Source organism: Perca fluviatilis, chromosome 14 (genome assembly GCF_010015445.1).
Source record: "Perca fluviatilis chromosome 14, GENO_Pfluv_1.0, whole genome shotgun sequence".
Lineage (NCBI taxonomy): Eukaryota > Metazoa > Chordata > Actinopteri > Perciformes > Percidae > Perca > Perca fluviatilis.
In genome coordinates, this window is record NC_053125.1 from 15,667,563 (window position 1) to 15,691,393 (window position 23,831).

General features: G+C 40.2%; 2 protein-coding genes across 4 annotated transcripts; one reads left to right on the forward strand and one right to left on the reverse strand.

Annotated features, from left to right (window-relative positions):
- Positions 1-12,893, forward strand: tnk1 (tyrosine kinase, non-receptor, 1). Of its 2 annotated transcripts, none has more exons than XM_039822766.1 (14): positions 1-64; positions 2,652-2,830; positions 4,170-4,240; positions 4,361-4,543; positions 5,276-5,428; positions 5,538-5,815; positions 5,896-6,022; positions 6,202-6,348; positions 6,502-6,596; positions 7,459-7,692; positions 8,412-8,476; positions 9,234-9,721; positions 9,803-9,898; positions 11,318-12,893. In XM_039822766.1, the coding sequence occupies exons 2-14, from the start codon at positions 2,668-2,670 to the stop codon at positions 11,471-11,473; spliced, it is 2,256 nt and encodes a 751-aa protein (XP_039678700.1). In that variant the 5' UTR covers positions 1-64; positions 2,652-2,667; the 3' UTR covers positions 11,474-12,893. The 2 variants fall into 2 exon arrangements, with proteins under 2 accessions (XP_039678700.1, XP_039678699.1); XM_039822765.1 differs by lacking the exon at positions 1-64 and adding an exon at positions 74-338.
- Positions 12,683-22,619, reverse strand: LOC120573214 (phospholipid scramblase 2-like). 2 transcript variants are annotated; one of them, XM_039822767.1, is made up of 8 exons: positions 22,400-22,619; positions 21,810-21,907; positions 18,346-18,647; positions 17,461-17,503; positions 17,021-17,241; positions 15,404-15,565; positions 14,893-15,054; positions 12,683-14,795 (listed from the first exon to the last, which is right to left on the reverse strand). In XM_039822767.1, the coding sequence occupies exons 2-8, from the start codon at positions 21,820-21,822 to the stop codon at positions 14,736-14,738; spliced, it is 963 nt and encodes a 320-aa protein (XP_039678701.1). In that variant the 5' UTR covers positions 21,823-21,907; positions 22,400-22,619; the 3' UTR covers positions 12,683-14,735. The 2 variants fall into 2 exon arrangements, with proteins under 2 accessions (XP_039678701.1, XP_039678702.1); XM_039822768.1 differs by lacking the exons at positions 21,810-21,907; positions 22,400-22,619 and adding an exon at positions 19,027-19,171.
- Positions 22,620-23,831: the final 1,212 nt, after the last annotated feature.

Below are 23,831 nucleotides of genomic sequence, written 5' to 3' on the forward strand. Positions count from 1 at the left end.
AGAGGTGTGGTCGGTGGAGTAGCCGAACTGGAAAGAGGCGGAGAAAAGAGCTGAAAACACACAGGTAGGCCTATATCACAAACCCGGTAGTCGAGACTATAACAGGTAGGCCTACGTACAAATATAGGCTTCATCTTTGAGATTGGTCTGCCTGAATCTATCAGGTGGTGCTTTATTTAGAGGTAGTAGCCTAGGATTCAGAGAAGTTCTGATTTGTGGAAAAGCCCGACGTCGACGTCGCTCGACGTTTCAATGCCAACATGGATCACTTGTCTCGGGGCGTGTGCGATTAAGAGCTGGCTGTCAACATACGGAGAACAGACTTCTTTTGAATAACGGTAGGTGAAGTATCAGAGGTGATAGGCCTATCAGTTTCTCTGTGACCGGGTTTGTAGGGACGCTGCAGTCTGGGGAAATAGTACGAACTGTTTGAAAGTTTTATGATATCAGTTTTCAAAAATTCTTAGTGAACAATTAGTAAATGTATTCTTAAAAACATTGCCCTAAACGTCTTTAAATTGTGTTAACATATGTAAAAAAAAAAAGTCCTTTTACACAATAATTGAGAATGAATATTAATGGCAGTTATCCCAAATTACCATATTGTGTGTCTTTATAGTGGGGGAATAAATGAGTAGCCTACATTTACTCAAGTAGGCCTACTGTACAAGTTTAGGTATGACGTTTTAATGTATAGCCTATATGCTACTTTATACGTAAACGTGTGATGAGTTAATAAAATATGGTGTATTATTATGGATGAATCTACCATCATTAATCACCACCACCAGCTACAACATGAAAATGACAAAGTAATGAAAAAGTAATCCATCACAGATACTAATCAAATAATGTAACATGTACAATAACATAACATTGTTGGGAGGGACCATTCTGCTGATTAAAGAATACTTGTAGTCTTTAAATACATAGATGCATTTTGCTGATGTATTTAGGTGTTACTATTTTACATTATAGTATTGCTACTTTGATTTAAGTGGCCAAGCCAGAGGACACATGCTTCACTGGTATAAACAAAGGCTCTCCAGCAGAAGTGCAGTTATACTGGATAAACAACGGTGTTGGCCATTTGAAGTTGCAGATAATGTCTTGTAAGATAAAAGTCAGGCCAGTTCAACCAGTGACTGTTCAGCTACATTTAGCTATTAACTCAATAGTGGGACACTTGTGGTTACACATGCTATCTAGGCTGAGAGGAGGTTCCAGTAGCTGGGCAGGTTAAAGTTTGATCCCTCTGTACATAGAGAGAATGATCACAGAGAGGTCTCTTTGTTTACCAAGCTGCATTTTTTGCCTTTGAATTTGAATGTGACCTGCAGAGAATTGCCTCAAGTTGGGTGCAAATTAATTGGGAGTTGTCCCTGGAAATGAATGCAAGCCCGGGCTTGTACCCTCTAACAATTGCTTGGCTTTTGAAGAATCAGTTGGCTGTGAGAATGAGCCGACTGATAATGTGGATCTGCTTGTTGTTTAGCATAGATGTTAATTTTTCCCAGGGTAGCTGACAGGAGAATGTGAAGGCCTCCCCTGACTCATACCTGCTGGGCTGATAAGCAAGGGCTTTATGGCTGCACAACCCTCCAGTGACAAGGAGCAGAAGCCAACACAAGAAGAACGTGTTGTTTTAAATTATTCTCTCTTTTTTAGCAATAAGGAAGTAAATCATCTAACTAAATCATCTTTGTTGTTGCACCTGTTACCTAGGACACTGCAATTGCTTCAATTGTCAACATTAACTATATTAAAGAAATGCAAAGTAGAAAGGAGATAGTTAAGTTTAAAGTGAAAATGACGATCCAGTCAGTCTTACAAGAGCTGTCATGCTGCTGTCAACACACGAAATTACTTCAGCAGTTACACGAATACTGTGTGAACAGGATCCTGTCTGACTGGTGCCCCTAAATCACAGACAAGCTACCGTTGCTGCCCCTGAGGTTCCAAATGAGTCGCATTACAGTTAACAGCGCTGATGCTGCACATACTTGTTCATGCTTCTGAGGAAAAGGCAATGTTTTTGTTGTTTGTTTTTGTTTATTGTCCCCTGATCATCCTGGTCGTCCTTGTGTGCCTTCACTTCTATGCTTCTTCTGTCATCTTACACCGTTTCACTTCTCTGATTTAAACTCTCATTCGGGTAGCACACTGCCTGCAAATGACACTACTTTCATGTTCTCTTGATTTAAAAAGCTGAAAGATAGAGCACTAGCTGTTGAGAGTAAATGATTTGCCAACATGAATTCCCTCTCATAGGACACCAGCAAACAACTTGTTAAAAAGTTGGCACACAGCAAAAAGCTGAACAATCCCCCTCCGGCCTCCCACACCAAGGGCTTTTTGTTAGGTCTCCATGGTAACTTAACAAGGCCCAAGTGGGAGCAAAGTTACCATTAAACAGGCTCTTTAATGAGATGAGGAAGACTCCGATAGAGCACGGGTTCATAATTGTGTCTTTGGGTTTTGTCTTCGGGCCCCAGACTGAAAAACATGATTGAGGGCCTAATTTCTGTTCTTATTGTGAAGTGTTAATTTAAGATTTAAGTTGATTTAATGTAAGAAATTTAGATGGACAAGGAAAATGGAACAAAAACAATGACTAACTCATAACTGTTGTATAACCTTGGACCATAAAGGCAGGTCGGCCAGGTGATGCTGATGGACCAGGAAACTCAGTGGCTGTACCTTCTCCTGGCCGAGGTCCAGTTGGAGAAGTTCTACCTGCGCGTCAGAGATGGCCTCAACATCAGCCGCATCGAGCACTTCAACTATGTCAAGGAGTCCGACCTGGAGCAGATAGGAATCAGCAAACCTGGTGAGCCTGATTGTCTCCTTTTGATCATCCACACATCAATACTTATCTGTTTTCTTCTCAGACAGGCTCAGTAACTGATGTTTGGGTCAGTCCCAGACACAGAAGGGTTAAAATTGCTTCTGCTACAAAAACATTGTCTTCTGTTTACCGTAGAGTGTGTCTCTTTTAAATGTCCTTTGGCGTTACAGTATTTGTTGAGCAATAGTCCAAAAACTAAAGTTTGACAAATGTATCACAGCATCCACTTACCTGCTTTTCTAATGCTTTCAGCCACCTCTCATGGCCTTCATCAGCAGATGCTCACTGTAAAAGCATATACTTAGACCTTACTATTTCCTACTAAACATTAATCATACTCGTATGTAGAAATGAGATCAATTTACTTTGGTGCATAAGTCATCAAAGCAATGTCATTTTTAGGATATCCACTTTAGATTTGAAGGTGAAAATGAGAAATAACTTTTCTATCGCTATTTTGATCAAACAGACATTTAAAAGATATTAAATAAGTGTGATCAACAGCTAACTTCACCCTCAATATTTTAATTTCCTGCCCTGCCTCCTTTAAATTCTAATATATAGTAGATTGCCAACCAGTGATTATTTCCATTATCAATTAACCTGTTGATTATTTTTACAAGTATTTCTATTATTTGTTTAGTCTGTAAAATTGTGAAAATTGTCCATCACAATTTCCAGAGCTTAAGGTGTCTGATGTTAATAAAATTTTCTGCTGATCAACCAAATCAAACTTCAGCACTTTTTATGAAGTTACTTCTGCTCCAACATCCTGTTTGATGCAAAAATCCCACAAAACATGAAGTGGATTTCTTTTACTAGCACCCTTTAATACAATCTTAGCGATATACTGTAATTACTGTAGAAAAACACGTATTTTTTTATCAGAAAAAATGGGTCGAAAATGTCAACAATATAAAAAAAAAATATTGGAAAAAGCAACAAAAAACGATGAAAAATAACGTCAAAAACACTGGAAGAAAACGCCAAAAACATCGGAAAAAGGACCAAAAACGTCAAAAAAAAGCACCCACAACATTGAAAAAGTGGCAAAAAATATTGGAAAAAGCAGTAATAATGTTGTAAAAAACGTGACCAAAACTTTCAAAAGAAAATTGAAAAAAGCAACTAAATCAACAAAAGTGTTTTTTTCATGGTTGACAGGAAGACAACAAAAGGTTTAAGTACATGTTTTGGTTATAAAACAATATCATTTATTGTAGATTATAATCCAGGCTGTGATTAAACTGGGATTTTCAAATCTGACCAATGTGTCATGTTGGATATGTTCGATAATTTCTTAAATATTTTTTTATTCCAGCACAAAGACGATTATGGGCAGCTCTGAAATGCTACAAGACGAATTCACGAGGACGGCAATTGATGCCCAAGGTCTGACACATGTAGTTACTGTACATCCACTTTGTCGTAGAGTTCATATCTAATGAAGTACATGTTATCAGGGATGGCGGTCAGTAATTCGTTTTTTAATTCATTTCTTGATGCATATAGATCAGTGGTCGAGGTCAGGATGGAGGGGAGCAGCGGAGCGGAGGCGGCCCGGCTCAGGAGGGTGGTAGCCGGGCTCTTCCTTGTCTGATCCAGGACAGCGAGCTGATCCTGGGCGAGAAGCTGGGCTCCGGGTCCTTTGGGGTGGTGAAGAGGGGAGAGTGGAACACACCTACTGGGAGAGTGGTAAGGGACAGCTTTTTTTGGGCATTTCTTTCTGATAGATGCTGTATGTCCTGTACAGATACAGTTAAACAGTAGAACATCCCCAAAACAATCAGCATGGAATGGTACGTGGTATTTTTGATTGCTGCGGGCATACAAGTACAAATCAAATAAATGTATCTAGGGACAAAGAGAGCTGCTTTTATTTTACTTTATTGCACATTATGGGATTTTAGAACCAGCATGAAAACACAGTGTTACAAAGTGTTGGTTATAGGTGTGTGTGCAGGATGCATAGTGTTCACAAGGACGTGAAAGGGGTCACTCGTAGTGTCTAACAACCCACAGAAAATAAAGCCCCTCAGAACATAGTGGAGCATTTTGCAGCTGAAGAGTCTGGTATTTCCCTCAGGAGCTGGTAGTGACCAAAACCGAGCTAAAAAGACAGTGAATATTCGACTTAAATTCATTGGTTATTGCAGGTTTAAAGTCATGTGTTTTATATCACAAATTTCCTCCATTAGTCACCATACTCATACTTCTGGATAGGGATAGTGAAGAATGACAAATCAGCACTTGCTGTCAGACGGTGTTATTGTCCCGTTACACCCTATCTGACAGTCCCAAACACTGTCTGGTTTGGGACTCTTAACATGGCGCACCCTCGATGTGGAAAAACAAAGGCTGGGGGTTAGAGACGGTAGATGCAGGATTGGGATTGAGCCCGTGTCTCTGTCTTTTTACTCCTCTCAGTTACCTGTAGCAGTAAAGTCACTAAGGAGCAGCATGTCCAGGCAGACGGACACACTGACAGACTTCCTCCAAGAGGTGACCATCATGCAGTCACTGGACCACCCCAACATCATCCGACTTTATGGTGTGGTGCTCACACAGCCCCTCAAGATGGTAAGATGTGGTGTGTTTTGATGTTTAAACATGGGGATACAATATGGATCTATTCAAACTAAGATGTGTTTAGCAGCTTCAACACAATGACCTATTTTCCTTCCTCCAGGTAACAGAGCTGGCCCCCTTGGGCTCACTATACGACACCCTGCGGTCACGTCAGTATGAGTACCCTCTGGTCCGCCTCTGGCTCTTTGCTACCCAGATCGCAGCGGGTATGGACTACCTGGAGACCAGGAGGTTCATCCACAGGGACCTGGCTGCAAGAAACGTACTGCTGGCATCCAGGGAGATGGTGAAGATCGGGGACTTTGGGCTGATGAGAGGCCTGAGCCAAGACAAGGACCACTATGTGATGTCAGCACACAGAAGGATCCCGTTTGCATGGTGAGAACTGTTGGGAAATAGGAAAAAATATTTGAACATTCTCACTAGTTACATCTTTCCTTGTTGTCATCTACCTACAGGTGTGCTCCAGAGAGTCTTCGTGTCGGCTCCTTCTCCCATTCCTCAGACGTGTGGATGTTTGGCATCACCCTGTGGGAGATGTTCACCTACTGTGAGGAGCCCTGGTTCGGTCTGTCAGGCAAACAGGTACACGCTTGTCAGCCACATGTGAACATTCCCGCTTTGCTTTCAGTGTTTGTATCCATGCCAGCATATCAGCGTAATTGTCCTCATGTTTGGAATGTGTGTCCACGCCCTGATGCTGTTTGCTTTTGCGATATGACTCAGAGTTTTAGTATCTCTGACGTCCACTTTCTTCAATCCAGATTTTGTGGCGTGTGGAGCGGGAAGGTGAGCGTCTGGAGAAACCGCCGGATTGCACCCAAGAAATGTACAACGTCATGAGGAAGTGCTGGGCCTGCAACCCTGCTGACAGACCCAGCTTCGCCCAGCTCATCACAATGGTGGCAGAGGTCTGAAACTTAATGTTGTCCCTGGTGATGAAATAAGAGAGGGTCTATTGATCGAGCCTTATCAAAAGAATCTGTCTCTTAAAATGCTGATGAAATTCATGTTTTTCAGTAAATCTTTGTGTTAGGTTTCCTCACTTCTGTCTGTCTTTGCAGGCTAGACCATTGGAGGCGCAAGCAACAAGAGACTTTGCTGAATCCAGAAAACTTACACTGGTGGCCAACGACCTTGTGACCATCATAGACCATGGGTGGGTGAGAGAAAGGAGGGTGGGACCAAAGAGAAAAGGAAAACTTCAACCTGCACAATGGGCCTTTGTTGTGATAAAACGGGGGTTTAAATCAGCCTCTCAAAAGTGCATTCCAGCCGTGATCTCATGGAGTCCTCAAATGCTTTTTGCTTTGTTTGTTTGAACAAGTCTAGCAGCTATGAAACATAATAGATTCATGGGCAAGATGATACTGTTTTTTTTTTTTTTACGGAAAACTTCAAGCAACAAAAAATACACCAAATACATAAAAATCAACATAAAAAAGATACTTTTTTTCATTGTGCATCAGCCTCTACAGGCCATTAAAATGATTTTAATCAATGCATAAAACCCCAAACTAAAATTACAGTCATAAAGTTTTAAGCACTGTCTTCAAAAAATGTAATGCCAGTGTATGTATATATGTATATATGTATATATATATATATATATATATATATATATATATACCATGAGTTAAGTCTGTTTGTATTATTATTGCTAGTCAATCACATCATTACAGCTTCTGCAAGTCAAAGTGAGACTATGTAATCTTGAAAATGAGAAGTTATACATTATTCCTCTTACAAATGAAAATTTTAGTTCATAAGCAGTCAAACATCATTGACCAATTTAATCCGTTCAGGGGTTTTACTGCTGCAGCCTTACTTAGTCTGGCATGACCAGTAGCTTATAGTGGCTAATGTTAGCTCACTTAAAAGGTAGTTATTTCTGTTTAACAGGCTTATAATGAAGCTAATTCGCTGACAGTGTTTTAGCATTGACTATTATGCTGCAAAAGTTACGTCCCGGTGGTCTCACGCTTTGGTTTCTAATTGAACTGTTCTCTCTCCCTGTGCAGTCTGGAGCTGTGTGAGTGGAGGGGCCAGAACCAGAGGACGCTGACAGTCGGCTGGTTTCCTGCGAGCTTTGTCGTGGTGTCACTCCCTCTTGCTGCCACTGCTGGAAACTCCGGGCCCAACCCTGCTTCTTCCACCCCTAACATCTCAGCCCCGCTGAAGGGCAGCCTGCAACACTACGCGCACGGAGACATCAAACCTGAGCGCTGCTGGGGGACACCTGAGAACCTGGACGAGTCAGTTGCACCTCTCAGTCATTCCTCTCTGTCTCACTTAGGCTTGGTGTATTTGCTCCTTCTATGATACATCTGGAGAGAAGCTGCTGCTCTTTGCTTCTAAAGGAAAACAAAACTTCACGTTATTGTTTTTTAGTGCACAAAGTTGCCTGCTGTCAAACTCTGGTTTGGCCAGCCTGCACGGATAAAATTAAGTATGCGATAAACTGAAACTTGCATGGCAGTGAAATGACTCAGGAATTATGGTTTAGTGACTGAGCAAAACTCAAGTGATAAAGCTGTCAGGCTCTCACAAAGGGCTCGTTTTTATTTTCGTAGACAGTGGCTTGAATTACCTGCAGCTAAAAATACACCATAAAACAAGAGAAACGGGCCCAAAGATACAAAGTTCATCTCTCTTTTTTTAACAATGTCTTCAATGTGTCTTTTATTGCCTTGTAGCCTTTGTAGCTTTTCTCTTAATTTATTGACCTTACAGAATACTACAAATTACAAAACAAAGAAAATGAGTTGTTGTGATTTTTACTATTTGATTCTGCCTACAGCATATCATGTAGAATCCTCGAAGAAATTCCATCTCAGGTCCCTGAGTCACTGAGTTCTTGCAGAATGCTAACACCAACAGTGCAGCGCTGAACTTTCACCTGCTGTCAGCCACTGTACAGTAGTTTGTGAGCTGAGGCTGTCAGACTAATGTGTTTCTGTTCTATCCTGTGCAGCAGTGGCAGCTGGAGGACTGTGCCTGCCAGGGAGAAGGAGGGCTCCAATCTGCAAAGAATGGCAGGTAGGAACTAAAAGTAATGGCACAATGTAGTGAGTAAATCTGCGAGAGAAGATTTAATTTCAGGATAATGTTAACATCATGATATGACTAGATATCATAATATATTATAATATTGCACTTTACGTATCTTTAATGCTGTCTTTTCCTGGTCTAAAGGCTTTTTTATTTATTAACAAGTACATCATTAGCTTCAAGTGGTTGCTAGTCTCTTCCTAAGGTCCACTTTTGATTTTATCTTTCTCATAAATCATGTCATGCATCATTACTACAGATTCTGCAATGCATTAAAGCATCAGAAGTCAAAATAGTGATAATAAATTTTGTCATCATTGCTCAGCTCCAGTAATAAGCTCTATAGTCTATTAAAAAAAATGGCTGCCACACTTTTTACCTGTTAATACATTACCCTCACTGCTGCAAATGTATCGTGCAGTCTATAGGGTCATGCACACTGTGTCTTCTGCAGACCATAAAAGTGTTAAGGTCTCAAAAGGTTTGACATATAGCTAATAAAGCTATTTGTCCATTTATTTATTTTCACATTTTATTTTAAAATGCTGTTTGTTATGCTATTGTCAGACATCCAGGAAGTAACTCAATTTATATATTCATTCATTCTCACCAATCTGCCCCCTAGTGGCTTTAACAGGCTCCTAGCAGTGCCCACTCCACACTGTCCATTCCGTTTCCTCATTCATTTCACTTGACTTATGTAATATTTAATTGTGATTTAAAAGGCTTGTCCCTGTGTCTTCAGGTATGTCTCAGAGCCTGGAGTCAGTTTTGGGCGGACACCGTCCCCGGGCTCACACAGTAGGATCGTTCGCAGTGGATCAGCAGGGCAGACTCATATCCCCTGGGATGGCAGCTTGTAGGGTAGCGATGCAGCAGGACCCACGCCGGTTCAGCGAGGCCAGTTTAGTCCCGCCTCCGCGGCCACCGCCACCCAACCTGAAACGCTTAAACATGAAACCGAGGAGGCCCGCAATCCAACCGGCCCCGCGCACCCCATGGCCTCCACAGGTGGTCCTGTCCCCTCCAGCGCAGACGCAGCCTCAACCCCAACACCCACCACAGCAGAGCATCGGCGGCTCCAACCTGGCTAAAATGGCCCATATGGCCCGCTCAACCCCACAGCTGGACGAGTGCACGGACAACCGAGAGAGAGATCGAGAGAGGGAACGAGTCAGATATCGAGAGAAATTACCTAATGTGCAGAGCACAAAAGACAGTCTCACCTCACAGGTACGAGACTCATAATCCATATCGGTTTGCTTTTTCTGTATGACAACTTGTTCAATGGATTAACACCGAGCTTTTTCTCAGATTATGGAGGCAGTTCATGGAGTGACCATTGAAGAGGTTCAGACTGCACTTGAACGAAATGACTGGAACCCAGTGCGAGCTGAACAACAACTCAAGGTCAGACCAGGAAATGACTGTCAACGTAATGGGGGGAGGGGAGATGTATCGTATTTAACTTTTTATATGTTGCAAAGTTTAGTTTGTGAAAGTGTGCAAAGTGTCAGAAGCTACTGATGTAAGAGATTTTAATAGGACATCAGAAGACATTAAGACAAGCTTTAAAAGAAACGTAAAGCAATATAAAAAGACACATTACAAAATAATAAAAACAAATAAAAAGAAATTACAGTACAATGAGAGATACTAATAAATAGTCCTAGGTTTAAGTTTATAAAATGCAATGGCAAACTTAATTTAAAAAGTACCTATGCACTTATCAATAGTAATCATACCCAAAATATTCACAAAAGTACAATACAAAATACAGCTTTACAGCAAGACTGCATTACAGGGGACCGAGAATACCCAAATTCACTGCATTTTAATTGGTTTTGGTAATGTGATTTATTTATTTTTATTTTTGGGGGGGGGAGTTTTTACCACTGAGGGTCAATACCAACACACTAGCATTATTAGTTAATTCATCATTTAAAGGGGGCCTGGCCTGACCTTTATATATATTTCTAAATTATTCATATTACCACAAACTAAAGTGACATACAGAAAACCTGGGGCCAGGTAGAGTTCATCTGGAATAGGAGTAGGTGGCTGGGCATATAATGAAGCTGCCCTGTATGTAGCCTGCTATGTTCACTGTACTTAGAGCAAAGCAAAGAGGCCACAGGATGGTGATGGTGGTCTTGGTCTTGGTGGTCTTCGGTAGGGCTGGGTTTTGTAAGGCCCTGAGGTGCACTAAGTGCTTAATCCAGTCTGTGTTGGGTTTTTTTATGCATGAAGTTAAAGCCACACCAGGTAGTTCAACATGATATAGATGAAAATATTATCTAAGGTCTTTACCAAGCAGAGATCTAGTCAATTTTCAAACACATTTGTTTCAAACTTTATTTCATATAGACAAACAGAGCAAATATATGTCAAGACATTGGAGTTAGATGTTCATCTTTAATGTAGACCTATCTTATGATGCATACTAATGTGTAACTTGTTTTCTCGTGTAGCTTTAATCAATCATCTATAAGGAATTTGCGTTTCATATTTTGAACATGAATATTGCAATTCTGTGACTGCACTAAACACTGAAGTATGTTGCACTACAGGACATAGCCTCAGCAATGATTTCACAGCAGGTGTTTTGCATTTGCATGCTGCTGATGAGAAGGCCTGCTCTGAGGTGTGGACAGAGGTGCAACTTGCCTGAAAGTTGCAACTTTCAAAAAAGCAAATAACCAGCAGTTTTCTCTTGTGTCTGTCTGGTTTCCATAAAATACTCGAGGTGTTAATGGATTTATGTATCTAGAAAATGTGTATTGTGACTGCCACTTCTGATCCCTGTCTACTTGATTTGTGTCTCTTCAGTTGGAGCAGATGTACTCGCTGAGCCTCTGCTCCAGAGAGGACTGTCTGAGGATCCTCTCCAGATACCAGTGGAACCTGCAGCTGGCCAGCCGCTTCCTGATCCGATCGTCTGGCGAGAGGGAGCGACCTCCAGCTAGCACAGAAAGACGAGTCTGAAGGGATTTCAATCATCAGTGCATCGATGGTTAACATTTTTAGTAACAATATTGGCACTTGAAGCTGCCACATACTTCTACTGCTTTCATTGACCACCTTGATATGGGAACAGACGTGAGGTCCGGTGCATATAAAAGTAGAAAAGATTTCTTTAATGTACAAACAAAAAATATTTTGCTTATTTAGCAAAAAATGAGACGTTTGCCAGCACATTATGTGCTATATGCAAATAGTTTTTTTTTATCTTAATGCATTTGTATATATTGTATTAGAAATGATTATTTTGTTGAATAAAATGATCTGGTCTTAATGCTGAGCTGTGATAATATGAGCAGTTTAATCAGTTGGTCACTGTGTAACACCCTTTTAATTTCATGGGATTTTGTGTTAGAGTGCCCGCTGGTCTTCAGAAAGATTTAGTGTGTTAAATTGTATTACATTATTTAAATTCAAAGCCTGACATTGCCCTGAATGCAGGATCAAAGCTTAATGGGCCTTAAACTTAAGGTCTGTTTTAAGAGAGGTCATGGAATCTTGTGAGACATCAACCCAGTCACTCAGACCTTGGATATGCAGTATCCTGTTGGTCATTTCCATGTTTACTTTAAACAACCTATTTGTCTATTGTATTCTTCTTAATGGAATGTGAAAACTAAGACACTGACTGTGTACATAGACATACTGGTGTAAATATTTCCACAGCAGGTCAACTTGTGCGAATTGGTGAGAAATGTATCAGAACCATTGGATATTGGGAAGACAATTAATTAAAGCTTGAGGTATTTCCCAGAATCATTAAGGCATGGATAGGCATGTACAGACATGCTCCCTTAAATACTTTGTTGTAATTCCTGCATTTTCCCAGAGGGTGGAGCAGTGTGATGTTTAATGTGACTTGAGAAGAGATGTGGGTCTCCTTTTGTTCCATCTGCAGGGTTAGGATATCATCTTTAGATAAAGGAAGCGGATATTGACACCAATAAATTCATGTTGTATTGAGAAAGTTACCCAGTAACTAAAGTGGAGCAGAGTTTTAGTGGAACCTTTGGCTGATGTGAGAGGTGGGATTTCCCTCTAAGCAAAGAATTTTTTCCAAGTGAAACCAGATGTTCCACATTTAGACATTAGGTTTCCAAAGGCCTTCCAAAAACCTTTCCTGGGCAATGAGTGGAGCAGAAGAACACAAGACAACAAGACTATAACACGGCATAATATGGCAATTGTTTTATTTCTAAAGTACAGGGTATTTTTGGTGTAAAAAAATGTGATTTACAAGATACAAGAAAAATGGTACACAATTGTTTTGATAGAAACAGGAAACTGATGCCACAGATCTTGCCTGCAGCAGATATAACTGATTTATAAAAGCAAGTGCTGCAGATAAACCTCAAACTTACACTGAATAAACATTTGCAATACATGTACTGTACATCCTTTGGCTACTTTCCTTTCCTCTTTCCTTATCAGAGGTCAGACTGCACAGAGCCTAATGGTAGCAATTCAACTTACATTTTTTAAATGTCACGACGTTCGACATGTGTTGGCAAAGCACAATTATAATCAAGACAATGAATGAAAATAACAAAAGGTTAATAATGAGTTGTTTTGGTAAAAGTGCTTATTAAACTATTGCTAACTAAAGTTGTTCATACTAATGCAATTGTTATTTTTTATTATGTCTTACTATGGTTATTGAACTATTGTGTGGTGCAACTAAAAGTGCAGACTGATTTGAAAAATCTGCACTGCAATGAATACAACATAAATGTGGCAAAAATAATAGCAGCCATAATGTTCAATTTATTTAACTCAAGTCTATGCAAGCTTATTTACATCAAGTAGTGAGATCAATAAAAAAAATGACTGCCTCAAAGGAAGGACTTATCTGGCCTATATAAGACACATACTGACAGCGTAAGAGAGCTGTAGTCTGGATTTGAGAGCACTAGTGGCAACCAAGCCTCACAGGAGGCACACCCATGTTATGTTGCATTCAATGGCAATAGGCCATTGATTTATTTATTATACAGCAATATGAGCTAAAACAAAAACTAAATTTCACATGACAACTTTAGATTCAGGCCTCTTTCTTCTACACAACTACAGAAAGTTCATACATTTCCTTAAACCCATGACCAACAAGGGTTTTCCAACCACTGTGGAGTCAGATTAACGTTTACTAACCTCAACTTCTGCTTTTTATTTTTCTTTCTATTCCTTTACTTGAATTATTCCTCCTTTTAACCTTAATCTACACTCACTCTCTCACCTAAATCATTAACCTGGCACATGTTCAAGGCACTGGTGTCTGGAGGAATTGGAGGGTGAGGTTTGGCAGTGATGTCGGTGGCAACCAATAAACTACAGAGGGGTCATGAGAGCATTTACACTCTAGTCTATGCTGCAGGGTTGTTAGATAATGTACTAGGGTTTAAGACGGAGGGCTTCGAGGAAGAGAAAGGCTGCTGAGAGGTAGAAGAAAGAGCACTTTGGTAAATGGCCTCAGCATGTGTCAACTCCTGTGTTCACAACTCCTCTCTCTGACCCAACCACCACTTCCTTATTTAAGCTAAAACATTACTCATGTTCAGGTTCTATATACATTTTTTGTTGATGTATAAGATTAAAAGTCTACAGCCACGCTAGCTGCTCTGAGGCTGTACTGAGGCACAGCAGTGCTTTGAGCTAAATGTCCACATGCTAACATGCTGACAATGTCAATGCTAACATGTTAAGCAGTTGTTTTTTTACGAGGTTAGGCATCTTAATTTAGCTTGTTTTCATGCTAAACAGAAAGTATCTGCTAGCATGGCTAACAATACAAGATGATCCCCCTAGATCCACACCAGTATTGCACTCACACTAAACCTATAAGAGTGTGCTAATAATAGATAAGCATATAATTGGGTTGAAATCCACTCTTATTTCTATTTGTGGGCACTGAAAACGACATTGAGGGGGGTGATGTTGACTTTCTTTGGCAGGGATTAAAGCTCAGATGTAGGTGCATTCAGCCACTTCAAATAGATAAAACTACAGATGGAGTGTATCACTCAGAGTTTGGATAGATATAAAAAACAATCCTTGGCAGGTATCTGGAATCAAGAGTTTATCGGCTCATTTTGGTTTGTTTGTATAAAATGATCCTGGGATTGACGCCATTTTGGCTGGAATTTGGTGAAGGCAGAATTTTAAAAAACAAAGTACATGAACAGAGAATGCATATCTGGCACTTGCTGTAATGCTGTTGTTTTCCCCTCCGTTATGAAAACACTGTGCTGCGCTGGTTGGCGTCCCCGACCTTTTCGAAGAACATGAAATCCTGCAAAAGTGGCAACACAGAAGGAAATTAATTTATCCCGATGATACTGGGGCAGCAAGTGTTATTCAAAGCGCAAATACTTAAAATATGGTCTTACAATGAGGAAGCAGGCTCCCATGAGCACAGCTTTCATCTTCACGTCCAGGTCCAGCGGGAACTGGATGCCAAAGTTGTCCGCGTCTGTGAAGACTTCCTTCAAAAGGCCGCTCCACTGCTTGCTGATGCGACCAATGGGCGTGTCCCCATCTTTGCTCTTCAGCTACAGAGCAATAAGTACAGCAATGTTTATAAGTGTTTTATCAAATATACTGTGAAGTCATCATGTTTGGAGGTTTTCAAAATGCCTAACTTGGACTGGAATGGTTCACTTAAAGAAATAGTTTGACATTTTGGGAATTACGCTAACTTTCTTGCCGAGTCTAAATTAACTTTCTTGCCGAGTGTTAGCTGAGAAGACTGAAACCACTCTGATATCTGTAGGATGAATAGGAAGCTACAACCAGCAGGCGATAAACTGAGCTTAGCATAAAGACTGGAAACAGGGGGAATCAGCTAGCCTGGCTTGATATGAGCGTGGTATTGATCTTCTTCTAACGATCTGACCTCACCTCAAAGTTGACATCCCCACAGCAGTTGCAGGCAAAGCAGGGCCCCTCTAGTTTCATCAGGGTCTCCTTGTTGGGTCCCTGGATGGAAAACTTTGGCAGGCAAGGGTGCCAGTCCTGTTTGACATAGCCTATGGTGGTGCCTGGCGGCGCCTGGACCTCCATCTGTTGGTCACATACATAATTACATACACATACTTACATGCCACTAAATTTGATAAAATCCTCCCAGAGAGCTTAAAATCTGTCCTCATCCCTCGACGCGGACAACTATAAATAAAAACCACGGGGTTAGCATGTCACAACAGGATTGATAGGTGAACCTCTGACTGCTCCATTGTGGCACCACATAACAAAGGTAATACATCTCACATGGCTCCTGTCTGGCCAGTAAACAGAACGGCAGTATGGGAGAGTGTAGCAGCTTGGCTTCGGGCCAATGGGATGGTACTGTAGCCAGATTGCTAATGATGTGATTAAAGGGGTGGAGGGATGGAAGAGGATCGGGGGAGTCAAGGAGATAGTTTGGACAAACAAAGGGCCATTCATAGTCTCAACAAACCCCTGCCTGAACAGACTGGTGTACAGAGACATGGACGCGCCACTCAGCAACTCAACACTAACAAGGCGAAGGGAGGAAAGACAGAAGCCTCGAAATATGAGCCACTGAGAGCTGTGAGACGACTGATTGTTATACTTATAGAGCGAAAAAAGGTTTTATCAGTGAAATTAGCTGTTTTAATACTTGGCTGGAGTAAAAACCTGCACACAAATTACCATTTCAAAATCCACTGTTAAAGGGCTGGTTTGATTGCTATCTAGACATGCAAATAGTTTTAGATTTATTTGCCCAGATATTGAAATGTCCATCTCAACAACATCTCTTTTCAGAAACAATGACCTTACACACCACATCAACAGTTTTCATAGGGACTATTTGTTCAGTAGAAAGTAGTTTATCCAGAGTAACCAGGACATTGTTTCTGGAAACACATTTAAAAAATGAAATGTCCAATGCTATGACCACCACAATAAACAGTAATACACACTGTATTGAGGTGGCGGAAGAAATCTCAGAGACAGATATCTCAAAATCTGGACAAATGAAACCAAGAAACGGCTCTTTAAAAAAGGATACGGCTGGGGATACTCTATTGTTGTTCTAAATCCCAATTTAGCACTTCCATTTTTTGCTTTGGTTGTTTGTTTGTTTTATTTCCTTGTTTTTTTTTTTGGGAAGCACTCCGTTAACTTTATTTCTAAAAGTACCCCCCCTCCCAAAAGATTATTATTGTTATTATGTCCTAATCCGTAAAGCTAAACTATGAAATCAACTGCTTTAGCAAGGGATAGTTCTTTCTTCTCCCTCAGAAACTTTTCAGACAATCAATAAGGTTAAATATTAACAACATTCATAAGTGAACATGTTATATTAAATAAACACTTAGGGCAAATATAACATAAATATCAGGGTGTTTATCCACAAGCAGAGTGAGTGCTCAGGGCGAGCTGAATGAACTATTGTATTGGTACAATATTAGTCTTGGTGTGGTAAATCAATATAATATGAGGCTATAAAAAAAAACTGTTTTTGAGACTTCCACACACACACGCACAGACCTCTTGCAGGCAGCAGGGACACCAGCAGGAGACGCAGCGGAAAGGCCGTATGAGACGGATGACCTCCATGTCCATGTTGTCCTTGATCTTCATGTCGAAGCTGCGCAGCGAGCCACAGCAGTTCCTGGTGCAGCAGTCGTTCTTCTCTTTGGCCTTGTAGATCTTTTGGCCCAGACTGTTCTTTATCTCGTACTGGTTGTTGGTCTCAAACCCGATGAATGCTGCAACGTGAGAAAGGAAAATGGGTGGAAACGGTAAACAATAAAGTGTAGATAAGTAAAGAATTCCAAGGACAGATGTCATTTTCCATTTTGATTTATGAGGGGTTTAAAGCTCGCCAGCTGGGGCACCGTAAACTGACAAACTGTTGATGGTTATTTGCTGCTTTCAAAGTGGCGATGAGTGCAGATATGACTGGAAGAACAAGTAACAGGCCTTACCTTCTAGGAGTTCCACTTTTTGATGGATCAGGATCTGGTCAATCTAAAACCACAAGGAGGAACAGTGAACAGTTTATCACTGCAACATATATCCATCTGCAAACACAAGGGGACTATTTCACTTGTTTGCAATGCAAAGCAACTTAGTCCATAAAATCATCATATGTCGATGCTGGAGTATAGAAAGAGTTATTTGTTTAAACGTTATTTGATTGATTTGTTGATCCTTAGATGTACACAAAGAAAACCTATTGAGTTGCTGTTTTTAAGAAAGAACCATGTTGAATATGACCGTTACAAGTTTAAAGGCTGTGATGACTTACTACATTGTTTTAAATGGAAAAATTGACAAACGATGAACAAACTAAAGCCAGATTGCTCCTTTCTTTCACTCACTGACTATCCACTGTAACTGGCTCCAATTTCTGATGCAAAGCAGACACTAACTCTGTAATGGATTTGAATTCAGCTGTAGAGATGTGTTCAATCAACTAAGCAGTGCACGTACATTAATGGTAAGTCAATTACAGTGACAGAAGAAAATGTAGTTGCGTGAATCTATTATAAGCTATTTTCACGTTTTATTTCACGCAACGTGTGAAAGATAGGAAAATTAGGAATTGAATTTAATTCATGCATTTCAATGTTGTAGACTGGTACCCAATCGCTGACAGTAGCTTTCTTGGGTGCTACATTACACCTCAAGTGTAGCTTCTTATTGTTCATTTCTATGAGTCAACTCAAGTTGTCATTATCAGCCAGTTGCACACTCAGAAACAAAGAGGGAGCAAAATCCAGAAGTGAAGGAGTGGTGCGTGAATCATCCATCAAGCCTCAACTGACTGAACAGGCTATGCAGATCTTTCTTTGATTACACTATCCTACCTGTGTGAGGTACTCGAGCCCTGGTGGGACACCAACAGGAACCACAGCTGGAGACCCAGCTGGAGCCAAAGCGATCCCTCCCGGAGGGGCACCATACTCCGGTCCTGGAACTGGGCCTGGGCCGACCGCACCAGGCTGATACATGACAGGGCCTTGGGCTGGATTGTAGCCCATGTTGAAGCCTGGTGGAGGGGCTTGACTAGGGTCTCCGTACCCCCCCTGAGGAACTGGATAAGGGGCTACGGACTGGCCACCTTGCTGAGGCATTGGGTAGGGTGGGTGACTATAAGAGCCTGGGTAACCTGAAATAAAAAATAAAAAAAACACATCACCACATCATATTAGTTCAAACATCATCTTGTACAGGTTTATTCTTTTATTTGACTGAATTTGTCAAAGACAAAAGGAGTTCTTCACAGTACAAAACCAGATGGCTTTCAAACTGGAAGCACTCAAGGTTCCTTTAACCATTACACATAATATTATGTTTAATGGTTAATAATGGACCTCAATTTACATATAATATAAAAACATAACTCACAATAAAACTTAAACAATAAAAACATGAATGAAAACCTCTATAATACACAATACAAAACATACATTTAGGTAAAAAAAAAGAAAAAAAAAAAAACTGGAATCGTGACCAGATGTCTCAGCCAAGTGCAGCAAACTTCTTACCTTCCATTAAGATACAAAATTTAATATTTCAGAGACAAATATTCAAGTAATTGTTGCGCCTCAGTGACACAGACGGAGGAAGTCATGATCTGCGTTTGTATGGCTTATCACAGCTGCTCTGTGCTCCCAAGTGTGTGAGAGTGTGGGTGTGTTTACTGTGGATCATCCTGCTTTTCCCTGCTGGGACGGCAGAGCCAATAAGCTACTTGTTATCTGAACCACAGAGGAGATTGGAAGCACTTTTACAAGGGAGCTAATTATAAGTCAATACTGGACTATGCTATACAGTAATAGCCCTGGTGATTTTCTCTTGTTTTTCATCATCTTTTCATGGTGAATACTAAATGAGGCTTTTAAACAGTACAGTTACTTGATAACGGTCTTTATTCGGGCATGAATTCAACAGCTTCAGGCTCTTATCTAAGCAGAGCAAACTACACTAATCAGTAAGGTTTTCAACTGGCAATTTACAGCAGGGACTTCAGTTTTAGTAGCAGCCTGAATGCTTTATATAATCTCATATGAATAAAGTCTTCATATAAACATGACATGCAACATAACTTTGTTTCTGCTTGTTTTTATGTTTATGTTTAAAGTGCAAGTCTGACTTCATAATAAAGATAGGACTTTCCCCTGTCATTCTGAAGTAGGGCTGGGCAATATGGACTAAATCAAATATCACAATATTTTTGACCAAATACCTCGATATCGATACCGCAACGATATTGTAGTGTTGACTATTGGTGCTATCACAAAAAATATTTACACAATGAGATTTTTGATAAATAATCATCAGTAATGTGGATATAATGACTAAGTGGGTAAAGGCAAATAATAAAACAGTTACAACAGTCTGGTAAATTCAGCAAATTACATCACTTTACTGTAATGCAGCCTTTAAAACCAGGAAAAGACAACACTTATGCCATATTACGATATTACGATATCCAAAATCTAAGACGATATCTAGTCTCATATCACGATATCGATATAATATCGATATATTGCCCAGCTCTATTCTGAAGTTTAAGCAGCAAGGGCACATCAACAACTGCTGATGACGGAATGTTTTTAAAAAGGCTAATAGAAGATTATGTTTGGTTCAAGAGAGTTTAAAGCAATTCAAGAATGTCAAATTACTCACTCAATACACTGTCCTTCACACTTAGTTTATCACAATATGTTGATTGTGAAGAAGAGAGCTTAAATGGCAATAAAGGAAGTGGGTGTGCTGTCTGTCATGAGTTTAATCACTGACAGATATCTGCAATGTAGTGTCACCACAGAGTTTCTCTCAGAGACGGCAGCTTGGACATTTCACACCAATAATAGTCCTTCCTCTCTCTTTCTCCTAGTCAGAGGTATCAAAAGGTACTTCTCATTTTAGATTGTTCAACCACATAATGCACCGGATTGCTCACTTTACAAGCATCTGATGTCTTGATGTTGTTGCTAAGTCATTGAGTATTTTTTTAACTATTAGGCTGCCCAAACACATTTTTTGTCCTTTAAAACGGAATGTGATGTTTATCCTCATCTGTAACTAGTGTAAAACTGAAACGTTTGTTCAGGCAAAAGTGCAAAACATTCTCTGGTTCCAGCTTCTCAAATGTAAGAATCTTCTGCTTCTCTGTTTTATATTATTGTAAATGAAATACCCAGTCGCCGCATGCACTTAAATGTAAAGCTTATTGAGTTTACTTGTAATAAAATGTCATAGTGACGTCACGTATCATTAGTGTTGAGTCATGGAGGATCTGTGTTTCATAACTGACCAAACTGGTTTTTGTTGGCATGGCAGGATAGTCCAAGTCCAACCACCACTAGCTGGCATAGAGTTTAAATCTCAAAACAAACATGGATTACAGTCAGAAAAATTTTCTATTAAGCACCTGAAACAAAAAGGGAGGACCTGTAACGTGGTCGGTGAACTTTGAGGCCTGTTGTTGCCCCACCTCTTTCCACATTCCTTTTTTCTACTTGCAGGAAACAAACCCAACTTTTAAACCAGTGAAATCACAGGAAGGCAGCCCTCATGTACACAGCCATTGCCCACACAGTGGTACCTTTCACCTCTTAAACTCTTTTTTCCATCCAGAGAGAGGAGTGTGCTGTACCAACGGGTGAAATCAGGAGTGTTTCCCCTTCAAGATTAATGCAAGCATTTCTTTCAGATTTCGCCACCTTGGGGAGGACAGCATTTCTTAAGGACAGCGTGTCACTTCACAATGATGCTCAGTGAACAGATCGAATGTCTAATGGAAACTTTGAGATGCAAGAGCCTTATCATTTCAACAATGGCAACAAAAAGAGGAAACCATTAGGTGTTAACCCTTGTGTGGTCCTTCGGGTCCCAGTGACCCGAAGGACAACACAAGGATGATGTACTTCCCTTTACTTTGTTGAGAATTGCTCTCTAAACCCTGTTTCTTGTAAAGTAAGTAAGTAAAGTTTATTTCTAGAACACATTTAAACAGTTTAAGCTGACCAAAATGCTGTACAAACAAGAACTAAGGTGCTGTATTAACCCTTGTTTAGAGAGCAATTCTCAACAAAGTAAACGGAAGTACATAACCCTTGTGTTGTCCTTTGGGTCACTGGGACCCGAAGGACAACACAAGGGTTAAAGCAAATGTATTAAACAAATCACAATCAAAGCTCCTAATTCTTCTCATTTTCTGTGTAATAGTCAAACTAAGGATGGAAATCTTAAGATAAAAAAAAAAACACACACACACACACATCTAGTGGTTTTTCCACTTTCCTAGTTGTCAGCCGCTTACCAGGAGCAGACATGGCGAGGAGCTGGATAAAACTGTTCTGGGCACGCAGTGAAAGGAGGTCACACTTCCGGGTCTCCTCCCAGGGTCTCTATGGGAAACTGGAGGAATGGAAGGGACAGAGGGTGGGATAAAAAAAAGGGAAGGGGGGTTCACAGAAACACAAAGTGAAGATGACAAAAGAATCCAGCTTTTTCAGCATTCAGCCTCAATCACATATGTGGAGTGACTTCTATTATCCTAGAATCATGTGTCTTGTTGGTCACCAGACCACAATGGTGTAATAAGTATGTGGATGTAAACATGTTTTAGCAGGAGCAGGGCTGGCCATGCATTTTCAATGGTCCTCTGTTGTTAGATAAAGCAACATTTCCGGATAAAGACAAAGTTGAAACACAGCTACAAATCCCTCAAAGTGATCAAGAGTAAATTTTTCTGAAAGCCCTCTTTACAAATTTTCGCAGCCTAACTTATATGGCGGATACATCTCTGCCTCACGTACACGGTGTCTGGTAAGACCCTCTAATCCTTGCCATATTTACAAGAAGAAGAAAAAAAAAACGAAAATGACGCAAAAAAACAAACAAACTCACCTCTCTAGCAGCAGGTATCTTCTCGGTCCCAGTTAGGAGGCGCTTTTTTATCGTCTTCTACCTAAACCTGTTCCTCGTCGCTACGCTGTTTCTCACTCCTCTCTGCCGTCAATACTCAGTCATGATATCCTCCTCCCCTTTCAGAGTCATACGACTTTTATTAAGGCTTCCGTGTGAGAAAACATAAGTTTTCAAGTGTTTTTAGATAGCAAAGGCTATCTATCATTGTTGGCGGAAACTGGAAACTAAGTTTGTAAAATATACTGTTTCCACTTGTTCTAGTATCATGTTATCTGTCACATACGAGGACTTGCGCCATGGAAATTTTAAAAAACAACATTATTTTAGTGCATGCAGCAACAGCAGAGAGGACCACCAGAGGGAGCCATTACCTCAGTATTGACGGGGCGGCCGCGGACTAATACTGTCACTATGGTCAGGACACTCAACTATGTCATGATGACCTGGCTCAGGTGGTCATAAAGAAGACAACACCATGTTAAATATTTAAACAATACTTTATAAAAACAATTTGAACCAAATTAGACCAAATGTCTAATAGACCATAAATCAGTGGCGTAGGTTGTGCATGAGTGAAACAGGTGAGTGTGTGTTGGTGTTGTAAAGTGTAAACTCAGCAAAAGGCAAATCTAGGATAGGATAGGATAGGATAACATAACATAACATAACATAACATAACATAACCAAACGTTGGTGTGCCTGTGGAGACAGCAGGGAGAGGAAGCAGCTTGAGAAGCCTCAGCACACCACACACAGGTGAGCTGAGTTACTCTAATTAGTAACCTGTAAACAGGAGACACACGTTAGTTAGAACACACCTACAATGTGGACAGCAAAAACACTCAAATGACAACAAAGGGGCATCACAACTAATAAAAACTAAACAACTAAATAAGGGCTACTAAAAAGTAAGGTAGTACAAACACATACTACTCACAGCCTATACAGTAAAATATATGATATAGCCTACTGTTGGACATCAGTGAATATTAAAAGGTAATATTTTATAAGCTGCTTCATTGCCATGTTTTGTACATTAATTCTCAATCAAGTCAACAAATACAAATAGGCCTACCTGAAAACTGTATTTTAGGTAGGCTAATAATAGTAGTAGTAGTAGTAGTAGTAGTAGTAGTAGTAGTAGTTGTTGTTGTAGCCTAGGCTACTTAAAGTTACGTAAATGTAGTAACTTTCCACTGCTGACTACAACTAAATGAAATTGAAACTATACTACATTAATCTAAACATAAATTAAAATCAAGTTAACCAAGCTAAATTAAACTCATCTTAATGAAACAAATTAGCTAACATTATAATTTAATTTAACTAGCCAAAAAGGCTCAAACTGACATCCCACCATGTTTCCTTGTTCCATTGTACTGTATATACAGTCTATGATTGTAAACTAAAC